Source organism: Oreochromis niloticus, linkage group LG12 (assembly GCF_001858045.2).
Source record: "Oreochromis niloticus isolate F11D_XX linkage group LG12, O_niloticus_UMD_NMBU, whole genome shotgun sequence".
NCBI lineage: Eukaryota > Metazoa > Chordata > Actinopteri > Cichliformes > Cichlidae > Oreochromis > Oreochromis niloticus.
Window position 1 is genome coordinate 32,008,578 of NC_031977.2, and position 20,602 is coordinate 32,029,179.

The window sequence follows — 20,602 nt, forward strand, 5'->3', positions numbered from 1 at the left end:
TTTTGAACACAGAGGGTGGCTTATGACACCAACTGTCTGCGGCCTACAATGCCAACTCCTTCCAAGGTACCTCAACCCACTCACATCTTGCGTCAGGCGACCTCATTAGGTCAGTCATATTAGGTCACAAGGCACGGTCTCACAATGGTTTCAGCCGAAATCCTTGTGATACTGAGCCACGCCTTTTTCACACTTTGGCAAGAGAGTCACATGATTAATAGTGGGTCCCCTTAAAAGAGCCAAGAGCTTTACTTTCCACTCCTTACTACTACTTAGACTAAAAACCTATATAGACAGCGTGAACAATTCTTTCTTTTTGAGTATAAACTGATTTCTTTTGTTTTTGGCAGGATGTTTTATCAAGTGACAGCTTAAACCCTTGCTGAAGTTTTTGGACTGTGTGTAAACTTGAAGAGAATCCTCAGTTTTAACTTGAAGCGAAAGCGCAGAATTGCACAACAATATTAATCCAGCTAATAATTCTACTATTGTGTGCAAATTTGATTTGGTAAGATTTGATAAAACATTTGAATTTCATGAAGTCTCATCTGTCCTCATTGGTAAGAAGAAAATTGTAAACGCATTAGAACCAAAGAAAAATACATTAGTTTTGTGTACTCCAACTGATGTCAGTTACATTATTTATTTTTTTGTTTAATGGAGAAGTGTGGATTGTTTTTTTGGCATACAAATGTAGTGTAATATTTATGAGAATTAACTGCTTTTCATACAACTGATTTAGTTTGCGTTGAATTGTTCCTGAATTGCATTTTCTACATGTCTTTAAGAGTATGGACATATACTGTATATAAAAAAGTGGAATGTGAAACTGATAATTGACATTTTGGAATGAGCTGTAAAAGTTTATATTTGTATGTAAAACCTGGATTAATAATAAGTAAATCAGCTCCATGGGGCTGTATAACTACAGTGTACTCTATCATGGATGAATAGAAAAGAAAATCTTGGATCTTAAAATCTTAAATCTTGCATTTGCTAGTTAAACCCTTTAAAACCAAGCATTACTAAAACTAACTGAAGCCATGCTACTATTGTGACATCTCATAAAATGGTGCAAGCCTTATCTTCTTCAGCTTTCTGTACATATTCTTCTATCCAGTCATTGATTTGTTTATCATGATCTAGCTGTAGTTGGTTGATAGCTTCTTCATTTGGCTCGCCCTCATTTTCTATAGAAAGATTGTAATTCAGCTCATCCACTTCTTGTTCTTGTTTTTTCTTCAGTCTCTCAAAGTCTCTCTTGTATTCTCTCTTCATGAGCAGATGTTTAAGTATGATGGCGTTGCTTTTTTGTTGTTTTTGCTTCATGTCTTCCATTTCACTGTCATGCTTTGCTCTCAACGCTGCAAAATCTACTGAATATTTCTGTCTGAACTCATTGAATTCTTCTGCTTGCTTTCTGGCTTCTTCTGCAGTTTTCTTCTTCATTTCCTCGACTTTTGCCTCATAGATATCCTGCGCTAATTTCCAGTCTCTCTCCTCTTGTTCTCTCCTGAGTCTATCTAGTTCTTTTATTTTGCTTTCATATTCATTTCTTTCCTTCTCATATTCTTCTTTGAGTTTTATAAGCAGCGCTTGTTCCTCCTCTTTCCTCTGTTTGTCTTCCTGATTTCGTTTCCCCCACCATTCTTTGCGCTCTTTTTCCCAAGCTTCTCGTTGTCTTTTCATCTCTTCTCGGTTTTCCATCAGCTTTCTGTCAGCATGCACATTTTTTTCACATTCTGATTTTATTTTCTGCTCAAGAGCTTCAAGTTTTTCTTCCCACTGCATTCGCAGATTTTCTTCATCAAGCATTGACACCCTGTTCTCTTGTTTCCTCTTTTTCTCCTCTCTTTTTGTTTTCTCCTGTTCCTGGTTAATCAACTCTTCCTTCTCCTTCAGTGCTTCTTCTTTTTCTGCTCTTTCTTGATCAATTTCTTTCTTTTTCGCCTGAATCTCTTCATCGCATTTCCTTTGAAGTTCTTCCATCTCTTTCTCCATATCTGCTTCTTTCTCTTTTAGGATCCTCTTCATTTCCTTTTGTATGGCTGCCTCAGCTTCTTGGAACATCTCTGTAGTGTAGCAGCTGCCACCATTTTTCTTCACCATTGTTTGTACTTTGTCTAAAAGCTCTGTGACTTGTGAATGATTATTTTGATCTCTGTTGTTAAAAACATGGTATCTTCCTCCACAGTCGTCAATCAGTTTTTTAACAAAGTCATCGCTGACTTCTTCCATGTAACTCTCTATTGTTTGATCTTGAAGATCATCTCCTCTGGTGAATATAACGATAATGAAATCTTCTGATTTCTTGCCAAAAAACCCCTTGATGAGCTCTACTGTGTCCTTTTCTTCTTTGGTAAATCGACCAATCTGCACTACCAGTAAGAACGCGTGAGGTCCTGGAGACAACAAGCTGATGCATTTCACAAGCTCCTGTTTGACTTCATGGTTGGACAGAGTCGTGTCGTACAAGCCTGGTGTGTCGACCACAGCAACTGGACGGCCATCGACCACTCCTTTTGCTTTTTTGCAAACCTCTGTCACTGACTTCATGCAGGCTTTAGAATAAAAGCATTTTTGGCCTAAAATGGTGTTTCCAGTTGCACTCTTCCCACAGCCAGTCTTCCCAATCATCACTATCCTGAGAGCATCTGGGCTGTGGTTGTGATTATCAAAGGATTCTGTCATCTGTGAAGGGTTTCCTTTCAGTTTAATCAATCTAGGTTTAACAAGCATTTGTCTTGTGAAGCACTTCGATCCCATAGCTGTCATCTTCTCCACAGTGTGCAACACCTCAGAGACCTGCTGCTTGTCTTTGATGTTGAAGATGATGTTTCGTCCCGACAGAGCTCCTGGATGTTTCTGTCTTCACTAACAAAGTTGACAACAACTGGATCTGTGGGATCTGATTCCACTGCAAAAAGAATCATGGTGAAGTCAATGACCTGAGATCCAAATTCATTCTGGATGATCTCCAACTCTCGCTTGTTTCTATCACTGAGGGGTCCCACAGGAAGGACCAGGATAAAGGCATGCACACCTTCAGGATTCCAGAGAGAAATACATTGCTTTTTGCAGCTCTTTATTGCCTCAGGAGATTTTCCATACAAAGCAGGCATCTCCACCAGGGACACTAAACGTCGGCACACCTGTGTCTCCTTCTTAACATACTCTGAGGAGTCAGCAGGTTTACCAAACTGGTGTTTTCCTACAATGGCATTGGCTGCTGAACTCCTCAGGTCTCCATGTGGCCCACACAATACCAGGTTAAGAGGCGGTTTAGAAGTGACTGTTGTGGTGTCAGCTTCTTCACCTCTGTTTAGATAGCCTCCTCTGTTTTCATTCACTATGCTCTCCATCTTTTCTACAAGGTCCTTAAGATCCTGTTCTGATAAATCATCATCAAAGTTGATTCTCTGCTGCCTTTGTCTACAGTCCTGTATGAGTCGATCCACAGCTGAAGTTTTTTTCTCTTCACTATGTGTCAGAATGACCATTGCATATTTAAAAGCATCTTGACCAAAGAAACTTAGGATGTACGTTAGTTTTTGTCTGTCTTCTTCATTGAATTCAGAAGGCTTTACTAACAGGAGCAGAACATTTGGTCCAGGGGGGCAAAGAGCCACACACTTCTTCATTTCATGCTTCACCTTATCCCCAGATAATCTAAACACATCTGAGGTTTTGACTACTGTTAGGTGTGTTTTCCTATACTCTCCTTTAGTGACTGTACAGAATGCGGGCATCCTTTGGAAAAAGAAATCTTTTTTCCCGGTGATGAAGTTGGTTAGAATTACTTTTTTTGTCAGAGTCTTTCCAAACACCAAAATCCGAAGTTCATATGCTGTAAAGAAACAAAAAAGCATTAAAAATTTTTTACCAATAATTACACACACACACATGTGTGGACCAAAAACCTCTTTTGATTGCTTTGAGACTAGAGCTGGGCGATATAAGATTTTTTCATATCACGATATGTTTTTTTCATTTCAGGCGATAACGATATATATCACGATATAAGCCAAATAACTATATTTGTAAGATTTAAATGTGCCTTTGCTCACAAGTAAAATGTGAAATAATTAGCAGCTTGTTTTAATTAAAATATTTATTTCCCATAATAAGTTCAACAGGGTAGATGTACTTAAGGAACATGAGACTTCAGTTTCAGATAAAGGCAAATATTGTAAACTACACAAAAGGCAGCCGCTAAAGCGTTTAAGTTTCAAAATAGAACAAACAAAACAGACCACTAAATTGTCAATTCCACTTAGAAACAAAGTTTTAATTCTAAAAATAAATCTTAGGTTGTTTTACAGAAGAACAGACAAAATTGACTAACTTTTGTCAATATCAAATAAACTGAGAACTAAAAGGAAATTCTCAGGCTACGTCCACACGTACACGGGTATTTTTGAAAACGGAGATTTTCCGTTTTCGTTTTAAAAAATAATCCCGTCCACACGTAAACGCAGAAATGAAGGAAAACGCTGCTAGGAACATGCCAAAGCAACAGGTGGCGATATATTCCTAACCGTGTAGAAATGTTGGCCAATCAGAAGTCTAGAAGCCTCGGTAGGAAATAGTAAACAAAGATGGGGCATAGAAACAGAACCGAGTCGTATGTGTGGAGGGACAGTAACTATGTGTGTATATGTAAGCATGTAAACACTGCAGAGAGTACAATTAACAGTAACAGTATTGTAGAAATTCATTTCACCGAAACAATAACGTGGCGCACAGTGTGACGTCAAAAAAGGCGCACACCTTTGACGCTGCGTTTTCTCCGTTTTTCTTGTCCACACGTAAATGCAAAAACGGAGTTTTCGAAAATATCCACCCTGGCAGGCGTTTTTAGAAATCTCCGTTTTCAGTGACTGAAAACGCCGTTTACGTGTGGACGAAAGGTGCAAACGCATAGAAAAATCTGCGTTTTCAAAAATACCCGGGTACGTGTGGACGTAGCATCAATCTCTTCTTGTTGTATAGCTTAGCTTTTCAAACAGTTTTAACAGTTACTTTAGTCTGACAAAAGCCGAATGACGAATTAGCGCTTTCAGTCAGAGATTGAGCATGCACCGCTTTATTGTATATCCAGACTTGCTTTCGGCACAATTTACAGTGCGCGCTACTCTGTTTTTTGTCAGACTTGAAATAGCCGAAATACCTTCACACTACGGAACTTCTGTGGCCCTTCCGTTTGACAATCTCTCCGGCATTGGAACCATCATCTGTTTTTTCTTCGGTAACCTTCGCTCACGCTCTCGGTTGATTTTTCTCTAGTCGGCAAACTCATTTCCTTCATTACCTGGGCGGCCCGGCTGCAAAAACAAATACACATGTGCGCCTTGGCGCTTGTGCTGTACGTAACAAGTCATGTGACGTGACGCTGCGGCTGTGATTGGTTCGGCTCTGCGCTACTTAATTTGGATTGGCTGTTCTTTTTTTTTTTTTTTTAAGAGGACACGAGAGATGAGGTCTATCGCAATAGTTTAATTTTTCTATCGAGAAAAAGTTATTTCGCAATACATATCGTTATCGTTTTATCTCCCAGCTCTATTTGAGACCTGTGGTCATCTGTTGTTCGCATAGAAGATTCCAACTTGTGCTGTACAGATGTATGTGTCAAATAAACATCTTTCAAACGGAGCAACTTTTACTTTTACTGCAATCAGTCTTCATTTAAGATTTGACCCACATTTTTCAGTTTCACTAATGCTAGAAGTTGGCAAGGATTTGCCGACACATCACATCTTCCATGCAATCAGTGGGTGACCATGGCCCTTAGAGTGCAGTATGAAGCAAGACTATCTTGGTAATATTGTTTGCATTCATATTCTGTCTAACTATTGGTATTATTTTAATAAATGTTGCCAAACTCACCGCATGGTGAAAGTGGTGGTGATGCCATAGTAGCACTGTGATAGAAATCTGAAAAGTTTGTATTATGTATCTGTTGGATTAAAAAACAAACAAACAAAAAGACAAAATTTATCATCAAATATTTGACATAGTAATCAGAGACTTACTAATGTGGCTTAAATGGTTAAGCACTATACTATTGCTCAGACACAATGGATAATGCCTAAATGTTTTGCTACATTTGGGACAAAAACAATGCAACACTGTACACTGAAATTCAGATTGGCTAATATGTACATGAGTGAGTGAGTGAGTGAGTGAGTGTGTGTGTGTGTGCGTGTATGTGGGGGTGGGGTGGGGGGTCGTCTGGTGAAATGTACAGTGAACAAACAAGCTCATGAGTAAGATGACCAAAAAATGTTACACTGTGTTGTAGAGTCTGACAGCTGCTGGTAGCGCTTCTTCCTACACTGTGGGTGTAAAAGTCTACTGCTGTGGTGTTACTGTATAAAACAGTGGAGCTGGATAGTACAATACCATTTGTAATATAAAAACCTAGGTCACAAAAACCTTGAATGTTTTGCAAAATGTAAAAAACCCAGAATGTAATGATTTGCTGATTTCATAAAGCCATATCTTATTCACAATAGAACATAATAAACATAATAAAAACATTTTAATCTTTAGATTGAGCTAATGTTTTTCTTGAAATGGTAAAACCTTTCAATTTGAAGCTGGCAGATGGCAGAAGCAGTCTCAAAGTAAAGCAAACATTGGGGTGTTCTAAGAAAATATGTATTCTGCAGCTTATTAGGTTACTTGGTAATAGGCCAGTTGCATGATAAGGTACAAAAAGAGCATATCTATTATATTATATTTCAGATTAAAAATACAAATACAAGACACAAGTTACCAAATATTTTCTTGTATTCTGTTTTTATTTACATTTTACACAACATTCCAACTTATTTGAAATGCGGGTTTTAAGAGCAAAATGATTATAGATAATTCTCAATATATTTTCTAATACTGTGTACAGTACTAGAGTACAATATATAGGTAGATACAGCAAGTGTCAGATACCTCCATAAAATGGTATTTCAAGAAAAGTTAAAATTATATTAAATGATGCCTATTTGATGTTTGTTATGGATTAGCCTTACCTATTTTAGCCTGATATTTGAATGTAACTTGCATTAATCAGGTCTGTATTTCTTTATGTAACTTCAAAATTAATATCTATGTAGCTCTTGCTTGTACTATTTTGTAAAATATGTCCCACACCTGTAATATGAAGACATATTAAATGCAGTACTTTAACTACACAATGTGATCTGTATCTAATTACCAGACCTGTATAGATTTCATACACCTAGTCAGTATTAACAGTTACAACTAACCAGTGTAGGACTCTAGTCTGTTTCCAGCAGTTTTAGACTTTATTAATCACTCCAGACTATTTATTTTCTGTGATTGTACTCACCAGGTGAGACTCTGACGTTCTTCCTCAGTGCTGTTAAATGTCCAAACTGAATCAGGTCACTTGTAACCACCTTTTATTATCAGAATATCAAGGTGTTGCCTTGTACTAGTATGACGGCAGAGTAAAGGCCATGTGTGATGCAGTTACTGATAAATGACCAAACACTGAGCATTCCCTGGATTCTTTATGCTCTGTTGCATCTGCGCAAGCTCCATGCATTGTCTGAACCTTTAACAACAGAAAAAGGTCTTACAAGTCTCAGGTGGTTTTATGTCTTATCTAAGCGAGAATCCGCATTAGTTGTTTTGTTATTATTGGGCTGTTTTTCACTTTGATTAACCAGGCGCGTACAGGACACCCAAAGATCTAATCATTGTTAGTGATAAATGTCAAGTTGAGCTAATCATCCTGATCTACATGTAGAAAATGTTCACAAGATGTGATGGCAAGGATATCACTTGCTATGCAGGGCAAGGAGCAAATGGTGGCAAAGGGCACAGTGCCTTAACTAGTTGGCTGTTGTGGAAAAAACAGAAACGTGTGGATTTTGGTCCATTATCAAAAAACTGACAGTGGGTTTAAATTTAAATGCGGTTAATACACTTACATAGAAAAAGCGGTTTGTGTGAATGAGTGAATGAGGCAAGTTGTATAAAGCGCTTTGATAGCGCACTATATTCAGAGACACTCACAGGACATTTCAGGTTTTTCTCCTTAGCTAACACTAAGCCTTGAAAATTGTAGATTCTTCTTGAGCTGAAAATGCAATTAATGAATTAGAATGAGGCATACTTCATTTATCCTGCTTTTGGGAAATTACCACATCAGTTGGTGAAATAAAAATATGAATATTGATGATAATAATAACAGATCCTCAGAAGTGTCCAGTTTGCAGCTAGCATAGAGCCAGCCTTCTCAATCAGTTTATTCACTCTGTCGGTGAAAACTGCTGAGTCATAACCACAGAATCAAAACCTGTATACGCTTTAGGGACAAAATCAATGGGCTACAGTTCTTAATTTTTGAATTCAGTTATTTTTTTCTGCATCTTTGCCACAGGTATATGAAATCAAGCAGCAAACCATGGAGTCTACCTTTACAAGTTTTTTAAAGAATTTCTTGTCCTAAAGAGCTCACGGCATTAGTACAAGCTGTGTTATTCCAACAGTGGTGTTTCCAGCTCAAACACTCACATTATTATAATTGAGAATTGTCACTGATCTTCTTATGTACATGTACGTTTAAAGAATGTGGTGTAACTGTCAAGTGTGTAGATTATTTATTAAGGCCTAAAAGATGATGTCCACCCTATAAATTCTGTGAAATGAATTTTCTAAAACTGGGTTTAGATATGAAAGGACCTTTTAAGTAAAGCCAGGTCATATTCCCTTATTTCAAAGATTCAAAATTGAAGAAACAAATTAAAGCAAGGTTTTTAACAAATACAGTTTGTATTTAACTATGAACTGCAGTTCCGTGCTTAGGTTGCCTGAACTTTATTACATTTTCCTTCACTTTAAAGTTAGATTATAACAGTTTACGGTCTTTTTTCCAATCAATCAATATCCGTAATGAGTCTTCAGCTAATGTTTGTTTTTATTTAAGTTTACTGTGATATTTTCCAACAGTGTTACTTATTCATTGTCTCTTATTGAATCAGAATTATTTTTGGTGATAAAGTGATCATCAAAATTAACGATAAGAACATCAATTGGTTTTTGTCAAAAATATGAAGCTTACATTTTAATATATTTCTACACAGACTAAAAACAAAAAACAATCAGGAACCGAAACATTTTTATCATTCTGAATAAAGAGACAAGCAGTGCCAAAAACTGGTTATATAGTACAATACAGTGTTTTCTGTAAGTAACAAACACATCTGAGCCAAAGAACTTCTGCGATCTTCGTGAGATTATTGACACCAGTAATTGTTTTTAAATGGAAAAATATGTATTACTTCTTACAGTAAAAATGGCATGATACAAATTAAATGAAATCTTTACCTAACTGATTTATATGATTAGTTTACATTCATTCATGTTTTTACTTAGCAGACAACATTTTCTGCAGTAAAAAAAAAAAGGCTGACATTGTATATAATACTTTGAGTATATTATGTTATATAGAACTACATAAGTGTCATCTATCATGCAGCTATAAAAAAGTATTTGTTTATTAAACACTTCAAAACCAAAAGCTATCAACTTCAACCAAACTATGCTGCTGTTGTGACATTCAGGTAAAAGAGCCCGTTTCATAAAATAGTGCAAGACTTATCTCCATCAGCTTTCTGTACATATTCTTCTATCCAGTCATTGATTTGTTTATCATGATCTAGCTGTAGTTGGTTGATAGCTTCTTCATTTGGCTCGCCCTCATTTTCTATAGAAAGATTGTAATTCAGCTCATCCACTTCTTGTTCTTGTTTTTTCTTCAGTCTCTCAAAGTCTCTCTTGTATTCTCTCTTCATGAGCAGATGTTTAAGTATGATGGCGTTGCTTTTTTGTTGTTTTTGCTTCATGTCTTCCATTTCACTGTCATGCTTTGCTCTCAACGCTGCAAAATCTACTGAATATTTCTGTCTGAACTCATTGAATTCTTCTGCTTGCTTTCTGGCTTCTTCTGCAGTTTTCTTCTTCATTTCCTCGACTTTTGCCTCATAGATATCCTGCGCTAATTTCCAGTCTCTCTCCTCTTGTTCTCTCCTGAGTCTATCTTGTTCTTTTATTTTGCTTTCATATTCATTTCTTTCCTTCTCATATTCTTCTTTGAGTTTTATAAGCAGCGCTTGTTCCTCCTCTTTCCTCTGTTTGTCTTCCTGATTTCGTTTCCCCCACCATTCTTTGCGCTCTTTTTCCCAAGCTTCTCGTTCTCGTTTCATCTCTTCTCGGTTTTCCATCAGCTTTCTGTCAGCATGCACATTTTTTTCACATTCTGATTTTATTTTCTGCTCAAGAGCTTCAAGTTTTTCTTCCCACTGCCTTCGGAGTTTTTCTTCATATCTTATTGATGCTATGGTCTCCTGTTCTCTCTTTTCCTCCTCTCTTTTTGTTTTCTCCTGTTCCTGGTTAATCAACTCTTCCTTCTCCTTCAGTGCTTCTTCTTTTTCTGCTCTTTCTTGATCAATTTCTTTCTTTTTCGCCTGAATTTCTTCATCGCGTTTCCTTTGAAGTTCTTCCATTTCTTTCTCCATATCTGCTTCTTTCTCTTTTAGGATCCTCTTCATTTCCTTTTGTATGGCTGCCTCAGCTTCTTGGAACATCTCTGTAGTGTAGCAGCTGCCACCATTTTTCTTCACCATTGTTTGTACTTTGTCTAAAAGCTCTGTGACTTGTGAATGATTATTTTGATCTCTGTTGTTAAAAACATGGTATCTTCCTCCACAGTCGTCAATCAGTTTTTTAACAAAGTCATCGCTGACTTCTTCAATGTAACTCTCTATTGTTTGATCTTGAAGATCATCTCCTCTGGTGAATATAACGATAATGAAGTCTTCTGATTTCTTGCCAAAAAACTCCTTGATGAGCTCTACTGTGTCCTTTTCTTCTTTGGTAAATCGACCAATCTGCACTACCAGTAAGAACGCGTGAGGTCCTGGAGACAACAAGCTGATGCATTTCACAAGCTCCTGTTTGACTTCATGGTTGGACAGAGTCGTGTCGTACAAGCCTGGTGTGTCGACCACAGCAACTGGACGGCCATCGACCATTCCTTTTGCTTTTTTGCAAACCTCTGTCACTGACTTCATGCAGGCTTTAGAACAAAAGCATTTTTGGCCTAAAATGGTGTTTCCAGTTGCACTCTTCCCACAGCCAGTCTTCCCAATCATCACTATCCTGAGAGCATCTGGGCTGTGGTTGTGATTATCAAAGGATTCTGTCATCTGTGAAGGGTTTCCTTTCAGTTTAATCAATCTAGGTTTAACAAGCATTTGTCTTGTGAAGCACTTCGATCCCATAGCTGTCATCTTCTCCACAGTGTGCAACACCTCAGAGACCTGCTGCTTGTCTTTGATGTTGAAGATGATGTTTCGTCCTCCACACCTCTGACAGAGCTCCTGGATGTTTCTGTCTTCACTAACAAAGTTGACAACAACTGGATCTGTGGGATCTGATTCCACTGCAAAAAGAATCATGGTGAAGTCGATGACCTGAGATCCAAATTCATTCTGGATGATCTCCAACTCTCGCTTGTTTCTATCACTGAGGGGTCCCACAGGAAGGACCAGGATAAAGGCATGCACACCTTCAGGATTCCAGAGAGAAATACATTGCTTTTTGCAGCTCTTTATTGCCTCAGGAGATTTTCCATACAAAGCAGGCATCTCCACCAGGGACACTAAACGTCGGCACACCTGTGTCTCCTTCTTAACATACTCTGAGGAGTCAGCAGGTTTACCAAACTGGTGTTTTCCTACAATGGCATTGGCTGCTGAACTCTTCAGAACATCATGTGGCCCACACAATACCAGGTTAAGAGGCGGTTTAAAAGTGACTGTTGTGTCTCCTTCTTCACCTCTGTTTAGATAGCCTCCTCTGTTTTCATTCACTATGCTCTCCATCTTTTCCATGAGTTCTTGAAGATCCTTTTCTGGTAGATCTTTTTTATCAAAGTTGATTCTCTGCTGCCTTTGTCTACAGTCTTGTATGAGTCGATCCACAGCTGAAGTTTTTTTCTCCTCACTATGTGTCAGAATGACCATTGCATATTTAAAAGCATCTTGACCAAAGAATCTTAGGATGTACGTTAGTTTTTGTCTGTCTTCTTCACTGAATTCAGAAGGCTTTACTAACAGGAGCAGAACATTTGGTCCAGGGGGGCAAAGAGCCACACACTTCTTCATTTCATGCTTCACCTTATCTCCAGCTAAACTGAAGACATCTGAGGTTTTCACTATTGTTAGGCGTGTTTTCCTGTACTGTCCCTGAGTGACTGTAGTGGATGGAGACATCTTTTGCAAAAGGTCCCCAGTCAAATCTTTTTTTCCAGTGATGAAGTTGGTTAGAATTGATTTTTTACTTTGAGTCTTTCCAAAAACCAGAATCCGAAGTTCATATGCTGTAAACCAACAAAAAAATTATTACAAGTTTTCCAGCACATACATACATATTCATATCTTTTATTTCTTTTATTCTTTTTTAACTTTTTTTTTTTTTTAATTATTTGCAAAAATATCTATTCTTTACTGGGAAGTGTTCAAATAATCTTTTTAAACTCTCTTATCCTTCTCTCCAAAACCACTGTGAAGGTGTGAACACCAGCCTAATTTAATTTTTGGTGCATCAAATGATAATGTGTTAAAGCTGCTTGTATGTGTCACTAATGCACAAGGGGGCACATTTAAGAAATGTGGGGAGAGTCGATGCTTTTTATAGCTGTAGTAGTTGCCCTTTAGTTTGTAAATTAGAAACATGTAACATGTTCGTCAAACAGTTTCAAAGTTTATTGTTTACAGATTCAGTTTACAGATTCAGATGTTCATAATACATAAAATGCATATGTGTTTTGGTCGGGGTTGGACTGGGTAAGAAATCGATCCTAGCATTTTTTAGTCCCATTATGTCCCTTCATCGTTGTCTTACCCTGTGAATTTCACATTCCTTTATCTCTTCCTCACTTTTCCACAAAGCTTTGTTACTAGTTCTTGCTGGTACTACAATTTGCTGCACCTATTTTTAGTTTCTCTTTATTGTTTTCATTTTGTTTTTCAGCTCCACCTCTCCGCCACTTCTTCCAGACGAAACTTTTTTTTTTTATACCCTGCATGAGCGATGGTAGCGGAGGGGCCGGTGACATTAAGAGATTTGAATGGCCAATAGTGTCAGTAATGAAAATAAACGAATGGGCTGCTGTCAGTCCTTGTGCAGCAACCCTTCAGGCCGGACAATTGGCCCAAAAGTGTATCAGGCCACCAGGAAAATGCCCAGTATGCAAGATTACCAGTCCAGCCCTGGGTTTGGGTAAAATCATAACTGTCCCTACTACCAACATAACTAGTGTATCTAACTGTTACTCTAAGTGTGTTAACGGGAGTAAACGTGGCTTCTGGTTCTGTTACTAATTTTCTTTGTCACCTTTATCCTCCCTAACGCATCTTTATTTTCTTGTGACTTTTGCCTAGCACTGGACTTAACCTGGATTTTAGCTGTCCTGGTCATGCTCAGATACTTGCATTCTTTCTGTCTTGCTATCTGTGTTATGTTCTGCTAAATCTCGCCAGACTCACCGCGTGATGAAAGTGGTTGTGATGCCATAGTGCCACTGTGACAGAAATATGAGGAATTGGATGGTGTCTGTTGGATGAAAGAAAAAGGAAGAGAAAGTTACCATCTTATAATAAACCATCAGACAAAAATAATCTGAATACATGGACCTTTAGAAGAAAACTTAAAACTCCATAGGGCTCTATCATGTGGTGGACATGATGCCACTGGAGCAGGTAGAATGAGTGCAATATCATTGCCACTATAGGATCAGCCTGTGGATAGCATGGCTACAAATATCCTCCATATCAGATTTGATAATAATGGCTCAGGTATTGGAGTACAAAATATACGTTTTATTTAATAATTGTATAGTGTCACTACACTGTTTTCCGTATGGTTATGAGAAGTCAAAAAGTTTTGTCAACACCTGATAATGTGTTGTATATGTAGTATAGTGCAGTATAGTGGTGTGGTAAAGGTCTGTCAGTGAGCACAATAATATTATAAGGCAGAACTGGCAGTTGTATTAAAAAAATGGATGTTTAAGAAATGCAAACAATCATCAAAATAGTTTGGTATCAAAACGCTTCCCAATAAAGTTGAATTATGAAAATAAATAAAGTAAGTCTAAATTATTTATTTATATTGGTGAACCACATATGTAAATTCAGCTTGGAGAATTAAAGTCAGCTTCTTTGTACGTAGGATTTAAAAACTGACATGTCTGGTATTGCTCGTATCATGTTGTAGAACATTCACCCCAAAGTATAATATGAATATATATAAAATGTGGTACTTTAACTTACCTGCATTGCTGTCATACACTTAATTAATATCCACAGTTGCGACTAATCTATTTAAGACCACATTCTTTTTGTAGCACATTTACAGATTTTATTAAGGACTTGAGTCTACCATGACTTACAAAACTGAGAACAGATGCAGTTATAGGTTTTTATATTTATTGCCTTTACTCTTTGTGAATGTACTTACCGGGTGAAACTGCTGATTGTCCTCAGCGGTTTTAAATGTTCCTTTGCAGATCCAAACTGAATCAGGTCACTCGAAAGTACCTTTTATTGACAGAATTGGGAGGTGTTGCCCTGTACAAGTATGACAGCAATGTAAAGACTTTATCTGACAGAGTTACTGATAAATGGAGCATTCTCGGCATTGTTTATGCTCTGTTGCATCTTAGCATAAAGAATTTTTCTTTCGGTTGAAGTCTATCATAAATGCTCCATCCACCGACTGAGTCTTCAAAACATCTTCCTTCCTAAAAAAGGTGATACACGTCAGCTATCAGTCATAGGTGTGGTTTCATAATAGCATATTAATTAATTTTTTGAATAAGTCTTATTTTGATAAACTAAAACATACAGGACATCTAAAGGTCTTATCTAAGACTCCAATCACTGATGACTGTTTCCTGTTTGACGAGTGTCAGCTCGAGTCACGTCGCCATTCTGGCTTACAGCTAGCAAATGTTTACTAAAATGTTATTGAGAGTGCTTTACTTGCTACCCAACCATGGGCCGGTTAGACAATTTAAGCCACAAAATGAGCTTAACTTGTCTAACTGAAGGGAAGAAAACTGAAATCTGTAGATTTTGGTCCATCGGTAAAATACTATGCACGCTGTAAGATCAAAAAGGTTCTAAGAAAGGTGTTCTAAAAATGTTCTTTTTTAAAAACTTGTAAAATGTGGTTAATGTCCTGTATTTTTTTGTGTTTTCAGTACAACCATTTAATTTGGTTTATATTTACAGAAAGTCGATAAACTTTTAGGATTTTAGGGGGCAAATACTTGTGAAGGTCAAATTTGCCTCAGAACACTAGAATAGAACACCTTCGTATAGATGGTTTTGCTCTGGGATGAACTGAATTGATTCAATTTATTTATATAGCGCCAAATCACAACAAAAGTCGCCTCAAGGTGCTTTATATTGTACAGTAGATAGCACAATAATAAATACAGAGAAAAGCCCAACAATCATATGACCCCCTATGAGCAAGCACTTTGGCGACAGTGGGAAGGAAAAACTCCCTTTTAACAGGAAGAAACCTCCGGCAGAACCAGGCTCAGGGAGGGCGGCCATCTGCTGCGACCGGTTGGGGTGAAGAAGGAAAACAGGATAAAGACATGCTGTGGAAGAGAGACAGAGATTAATAACAGATATGATTCGATGCAGAGAGGTCTATTAACACATAGTGAGTGAGAAAGGTGAGTGGAAGGGAAAAACTCAATGCATCATGGGAATCCCCGGCAGCCTACGTCTATTGCAGCATAACTAAGGGAGGATTCAGGGTCACCTGGTCCAGCCCTAACTATATGCTTTAGCAAAAAGGAAAGTTTTAAGCCTAATCTTGAAAGTAGAGATAGTGTCTGTCTCCCGAATCCAAACTGGAAGCTGGTTCCACAGAAGAGGGGCCTGAAAACTGAAGGCTCTGCCTCCCATTCTACTTTTAAATACTCTAGGAACAACAAGTAAGCCTGCAGAGCGAGAGCGAAGTGCTCTAATGGGGTGATATGGTACTACAAGGTCATTAAGATAAGATGGGGCCTGATTATTATTTAAGACTTTGTATGTGAGGAGCAGGATTTTGAATTCAATTCTGGATTTAACAGGAAGCCAATGAAGGGAAGCCAAAACAGGAGAAATATGCTCTCTCTTTCTAGTCCCTGTCAGTACCCTTGCTGCAGCATTTTGGATCAGCTGAAGGCTTTTCAGTGAGTTTTTAGGACATCCTGATAATAAAGAATTACAGTAGTCCAGCCTGGAAGTAATAAATGCATGAACTAGTTTTTCAGCATCACTCTGAGACAGGATATTTCTAATTTTAGAGATGTTGCGCAAATGGAAGAAAGCAGTCTTACATATTTGTTTAATATGTGCATTGAAGGACATGTCCGGGTCAAAAATGACTCCAAGGTTCCTCACAGTGTTACTGGAGGCCGAGGTAATGCCATCCAGAGTAAGAATCTGCTTAGATACCATAGTTCTAAGATTTTCAGGGCCGAGTACAATAACCTCAGTTTTATCTGAATTAAGAAGCAGAAAGTTAGCGGCCATCCAGGTCTTTATGTCTTTAAGACATTCCTGCAGTTTCACTAATTGGTGTGTGTTACCTGGCTTCATGGATAGATAGAGCTGCGTGTCATCTGCATAGCAGTGAAAATTTATGCTATGTCTTCTAATGATGCTGCCTAGGGGAAGCATGTATAATGTAAACAGAATTGGTCCTAGCACTGAACCCTGAGGAACACCATATTTAACCTTAGTGTGTGAAGAGGACTCTCCATTTACTTGAACAAATTGGAGTCTATTAGATAGATATGATACAAACCACTGCAGTGCAGTACCTGTAATACCTACAGCATGTTCTAATCGCTCTAATAGGATATTATGGTCAACAGTATCAAACGCAGCACTGAGGTCTAGCAGGACAAGCACAGAGATGAGTCCACTGTCAGAGGCCATAAGAAGATCATTTGTAACCTTCACTAAAGCTGTTTCTGTGCTGTGATGAGCTCTGAAACCTGACTGAAACTCTTCAAATAAGCCATTCCTCTGCAGATGATCTGTTAGCTGTTTGACAACTACTCTTTCAAGGATTTTTGATATGAAAGGAAGGTTGGAGATTGGCCTATAATTAGCTAAGACAGCTGGGTCTAGAGATGGCTTTTTAAGTAAAGGTTTAACTACAGCCACCTTGAAGGCCTGTGGTACATAGCCGATTATTAGAGAGAGGTTGATCATATTTAAGATCGAAGAATTAATTAATGGCAGGACTTCTTTGAGCAGTTTTGTAGGAATGGGGTCTAAAAGACACGTTGATGGTTTGGAGGAATTAATTATTGAAGTTAACTCAGAAAGATCAATTGGAGAAAAAGAGTCTAACTTAACACCGATGGTACTAAAAGTAGCTGTAGATAATATTACATCTGTGGGATGATTATTGGTAATTTTTTCTCTAATGATAAAAATTTTATTTGTGAAGAAGTTCATGAAGTCATTACTAGTTAACGTTAAAGGGATTGTTGGCTCAGTAGAGCTCTGACTTTTTGTCAGCCTGGCTACAGTGCTGAAGAGAAACCTGGGGTTGTTCTTATTTTCTTCAATCAGTGACGAATAGTAAGATGTTCTGGCTTTGCGGAGGGCTTTCTTATAAAGCAGCAAACTATTTCTCCAGGCTAAATGATGATCCTCTAAATTTGTGACACGCCATTTCCTCTCCAGCTTACGAGTTATCTGCTTTAGGCTACGTGTTTGAGAATTATACCACGGAGTCAGGTACTTCGGATTTGAGGCTTTAGTTTTCACAGGAGCTACAGTATCCAGAGTCGTACGTAGAGAGGAGGTAAAATTATTAACAAGATAATCGACCTCTGTTGGAGTAGCGTTCAGATAGCTGCTCTGCTCTATGTTTGTACAGGGCATTGAAGATGATAACAGTGGGTGGATTATATTCTTAAACTTAGTTACAGCACTTTCAGAAAGACATCTACTTTGATAAAGTCTACTCTCCACTGCTGTGTAATCAATTATTGTAAATGTAAATGTTATCAGGAAATGATCAGACAGCAGAGGGTTTTCAGGAAACACTGTTAAATGTTCAGTTTCTATGCCATATGTTAAAACAAGATCTAGAGTGTGATTAAAGTGGTGGGTGGGTTCTTTTACATTTTGAGAGAAGCCAATTGAGTCTAATAACAGATTAAATGCGATGTTGAGGCTGTCATTTTTAGCATCTACATGGATGTTAAAATCACCCACAATAATTATTTTATCTGAGCTGAGCACTAAATCAGATAAAAAGTCTGAGAAATCAGAGAGAAACTCTGTGTAAGGCCCAGGTGGACGATAGATGATAACAAGTAAGACTGGTTTCTGAGTTTTACAGCTGGGGTGGACGAGGCTAAGCATCAGGCTTTCAAATGAATTAGAAGTCTGTCTTGGTCTTTCGTTAATTAATAGACTGGTGTGAAAAATTGCTGCCACACCGCCCCCTCGGCCTGTGCTTCGGGATTTCTGGTAGTTAGAATGACTCGGGGGTGTTGATTCATTTAAACTAACATACTCATCCTGCTGCAACCAGGTTTCTGTAAGGCAGAGTAAATCGATTTGTTGATCAATTATTAAGTCATGTACTAACAGAGACTTGGAGGAGAGAGACCTAATATTTAATAATCCACATTTCACTGTTTTACTCTTTGGTTCAGATGTGGATACTGTATTGTTCTTTCTTTGTGATTTTTTATGTTTAAGTTGTTTATTGCTGGTTTTTAGTTTGTTTTTTGTCTTTTTGGGAGCTGACACAGTCTCAATGGAGATGGGTTTTTGGGGGGGTAGCAGGAGGAGAGAAGCTGCAGAGAGGCGTGTAAGACTGCAACTCTGCTTCCTGGTCCCAACTCTGGATAGTCATATTTTGGGGGGTTTAATAAATTGGTCCATATTTCTAGAAATGAGAGCTGCTCCATCCAAAGTGGGATGGATGCCGTCTCTCCTAACAAGACCAGGTTTCCTCCAGAAGGTTTGCCAATTATCTATGAAGCCCACATCGTTTCTGGGACACCACTCAGACAGCCAGCAATTTAAGGAGAACATGCGGCTAAACATGTCACTCCTGGTCTGATTGGGGAGGGGACCAGAGAAAACTACAGAGTCCGACATTGTTTTGGCAAAGTTACACACCGATTCAATATTGATTTTAGTGACCTCCGATTGGCGTAACCGGGTGTCATTACTGCCGACGTGAATTATGATCTTACTGTATTTACGTTTACCCTTAGCCAGCAGTTTTAAATTTCCTTCAATGTCGCCTGCTCTGGCCCCTGGAAGACAATTGACTATGGTTGCCGGTGTCTCTAGCTTCACATGTCTGAGAACAGAATCACCAATTACCAGAGTTTGACCCCCGGCGGGTGTGTCGCCGAGTGGGGAAAAACGGTTAGACACATGAACAGGTTGGTGGTGTACCTGGGGCTTCAGTTTAAGACTATGCTTCCTCCTCACCGTCACCCAGCCGCCCTCTTTCCCCAGCTGCTTGGGGTCTGCCGGGGAACAGCTAGCGGGGCCTACGCTATCTTCGGCTGCACCAGCTACAGGGGCCTGGCTAGCTACGGGTGAATGAAGGGTGCGAAGCCGAGTCTCCAATTCAGTAATCCTGGCCTCCAGAGCTGCAAATATGCTACATTTGTTACAGGTATCATTACTGCTAAAGGAGGCCGAGGAGTAACTAAACATCTGACACAATGAGCAGGAAAGTGCAGGAGGGACAGGTGAAGTAGCCATGGTGCTAACGAGTCGGCTACGAGCTAAGCTAAGCTAGCGAAACAGTAAAGACACAGTGAGTGAATACTTTGGCTACAAATTAGGTAGTGAGTACACAGAAAGGGTGATTCAGATGAAGCACGTTAAGATTATACTATGAAGAAGGGATGTATCAAAAGATTTAAATTAAATTGCTAAGCAGAAAAGCTACTCAGAAACACCACTGTGTTTGAGCAGGAACAGGAAGTGATACTCTACCACAAAGCGAGCGAACACCAAGTGACAGCGCCACCAAGAGTCAGGGAGTCAGAAAGAAGAGAGAGCTCTTCAATCCAAAACCTGATGAATGTAAAACAAAGCTGAATCAGTCGGTCAGTCTGTGAGAGAAGGGGCTTCACTCCCTGTTCAGCAGGAACTGCAGAGGGCCTACAAAATAATCTGCAGTGCCCTCTTCTCCACCAGTGCTTCATAAGTATCCACTTTGCAGCCAATCACAGAGCTAGACCCCAGAATCAGCTGTCATTATAAGAACATGCCTTAACTTATCATTTCAGACTGGAAAAGTTCCAAACAAAATGAAAATAGCTAAAGTTGTGCCGCTGTATAAAACTGGGGATAGACACCACTTCACAAATTACAGGCCGGTTTCTTTACTACCACAATTCTCCAAAATCCTAGAAAACCTGTTTAATAAACGATTAGACAAATTCTTAGATAAATATAAATTACTCTCTGACAGTCAATATGGATTCAGATCAAAAAGATCAACA

General features: G+C 38.6%; 2 protein-coding genes across 4 annotated transcripts in view; one reads left to right on the plus strand and one right to left on the minus strand.

Annotated features, from left to right (window-relative positions):
* Positions 1 to 20,602, plus strand: part of prdm6 (PR domain containing 6) — a 146,316-nt gene that overhangs the window by 54,199 nt on the left and 71,515 nt on the right. The window lies entirely within an intron of this gene.
* On the minus strand, positions 643 to 14,713 carry LOC109204578 (GTPase IMAP family member 8-like). Of its 2 annotated transcripts, XM_019365840.2 has the most exons (4): positions 14,551 to 14,713; positions 13,578 to 13,644; positions 11,379 to 12,409; positions 643 to 2,835 (listed from the first exon to the last, which is right to left on the minus strand). In XM_019365840.2, exons 2-4 carry the CDS (start codon positions 13,603 to 13,605, stop codon positions 1,063 to 1,065), a joined length of 2,832 nt encoding a protein of 943 aa, XP_019221385.1. In that variant the 5' UTR covers positions 13,606 to 13,644; positions 14,551 to 14,713; the 3' UTR covers positions 643 to 1,062. The 2 variants fall into 2 exon arrangements, with proteins under 2 accessions (XP_019221385.1, XP_019221384.1); XM_019365839.2 differs by lacking the exon at positions 643 to 2,835 and having other exon boundaries at positions 8,776 to 12,409; positions 14,551 to 14,709.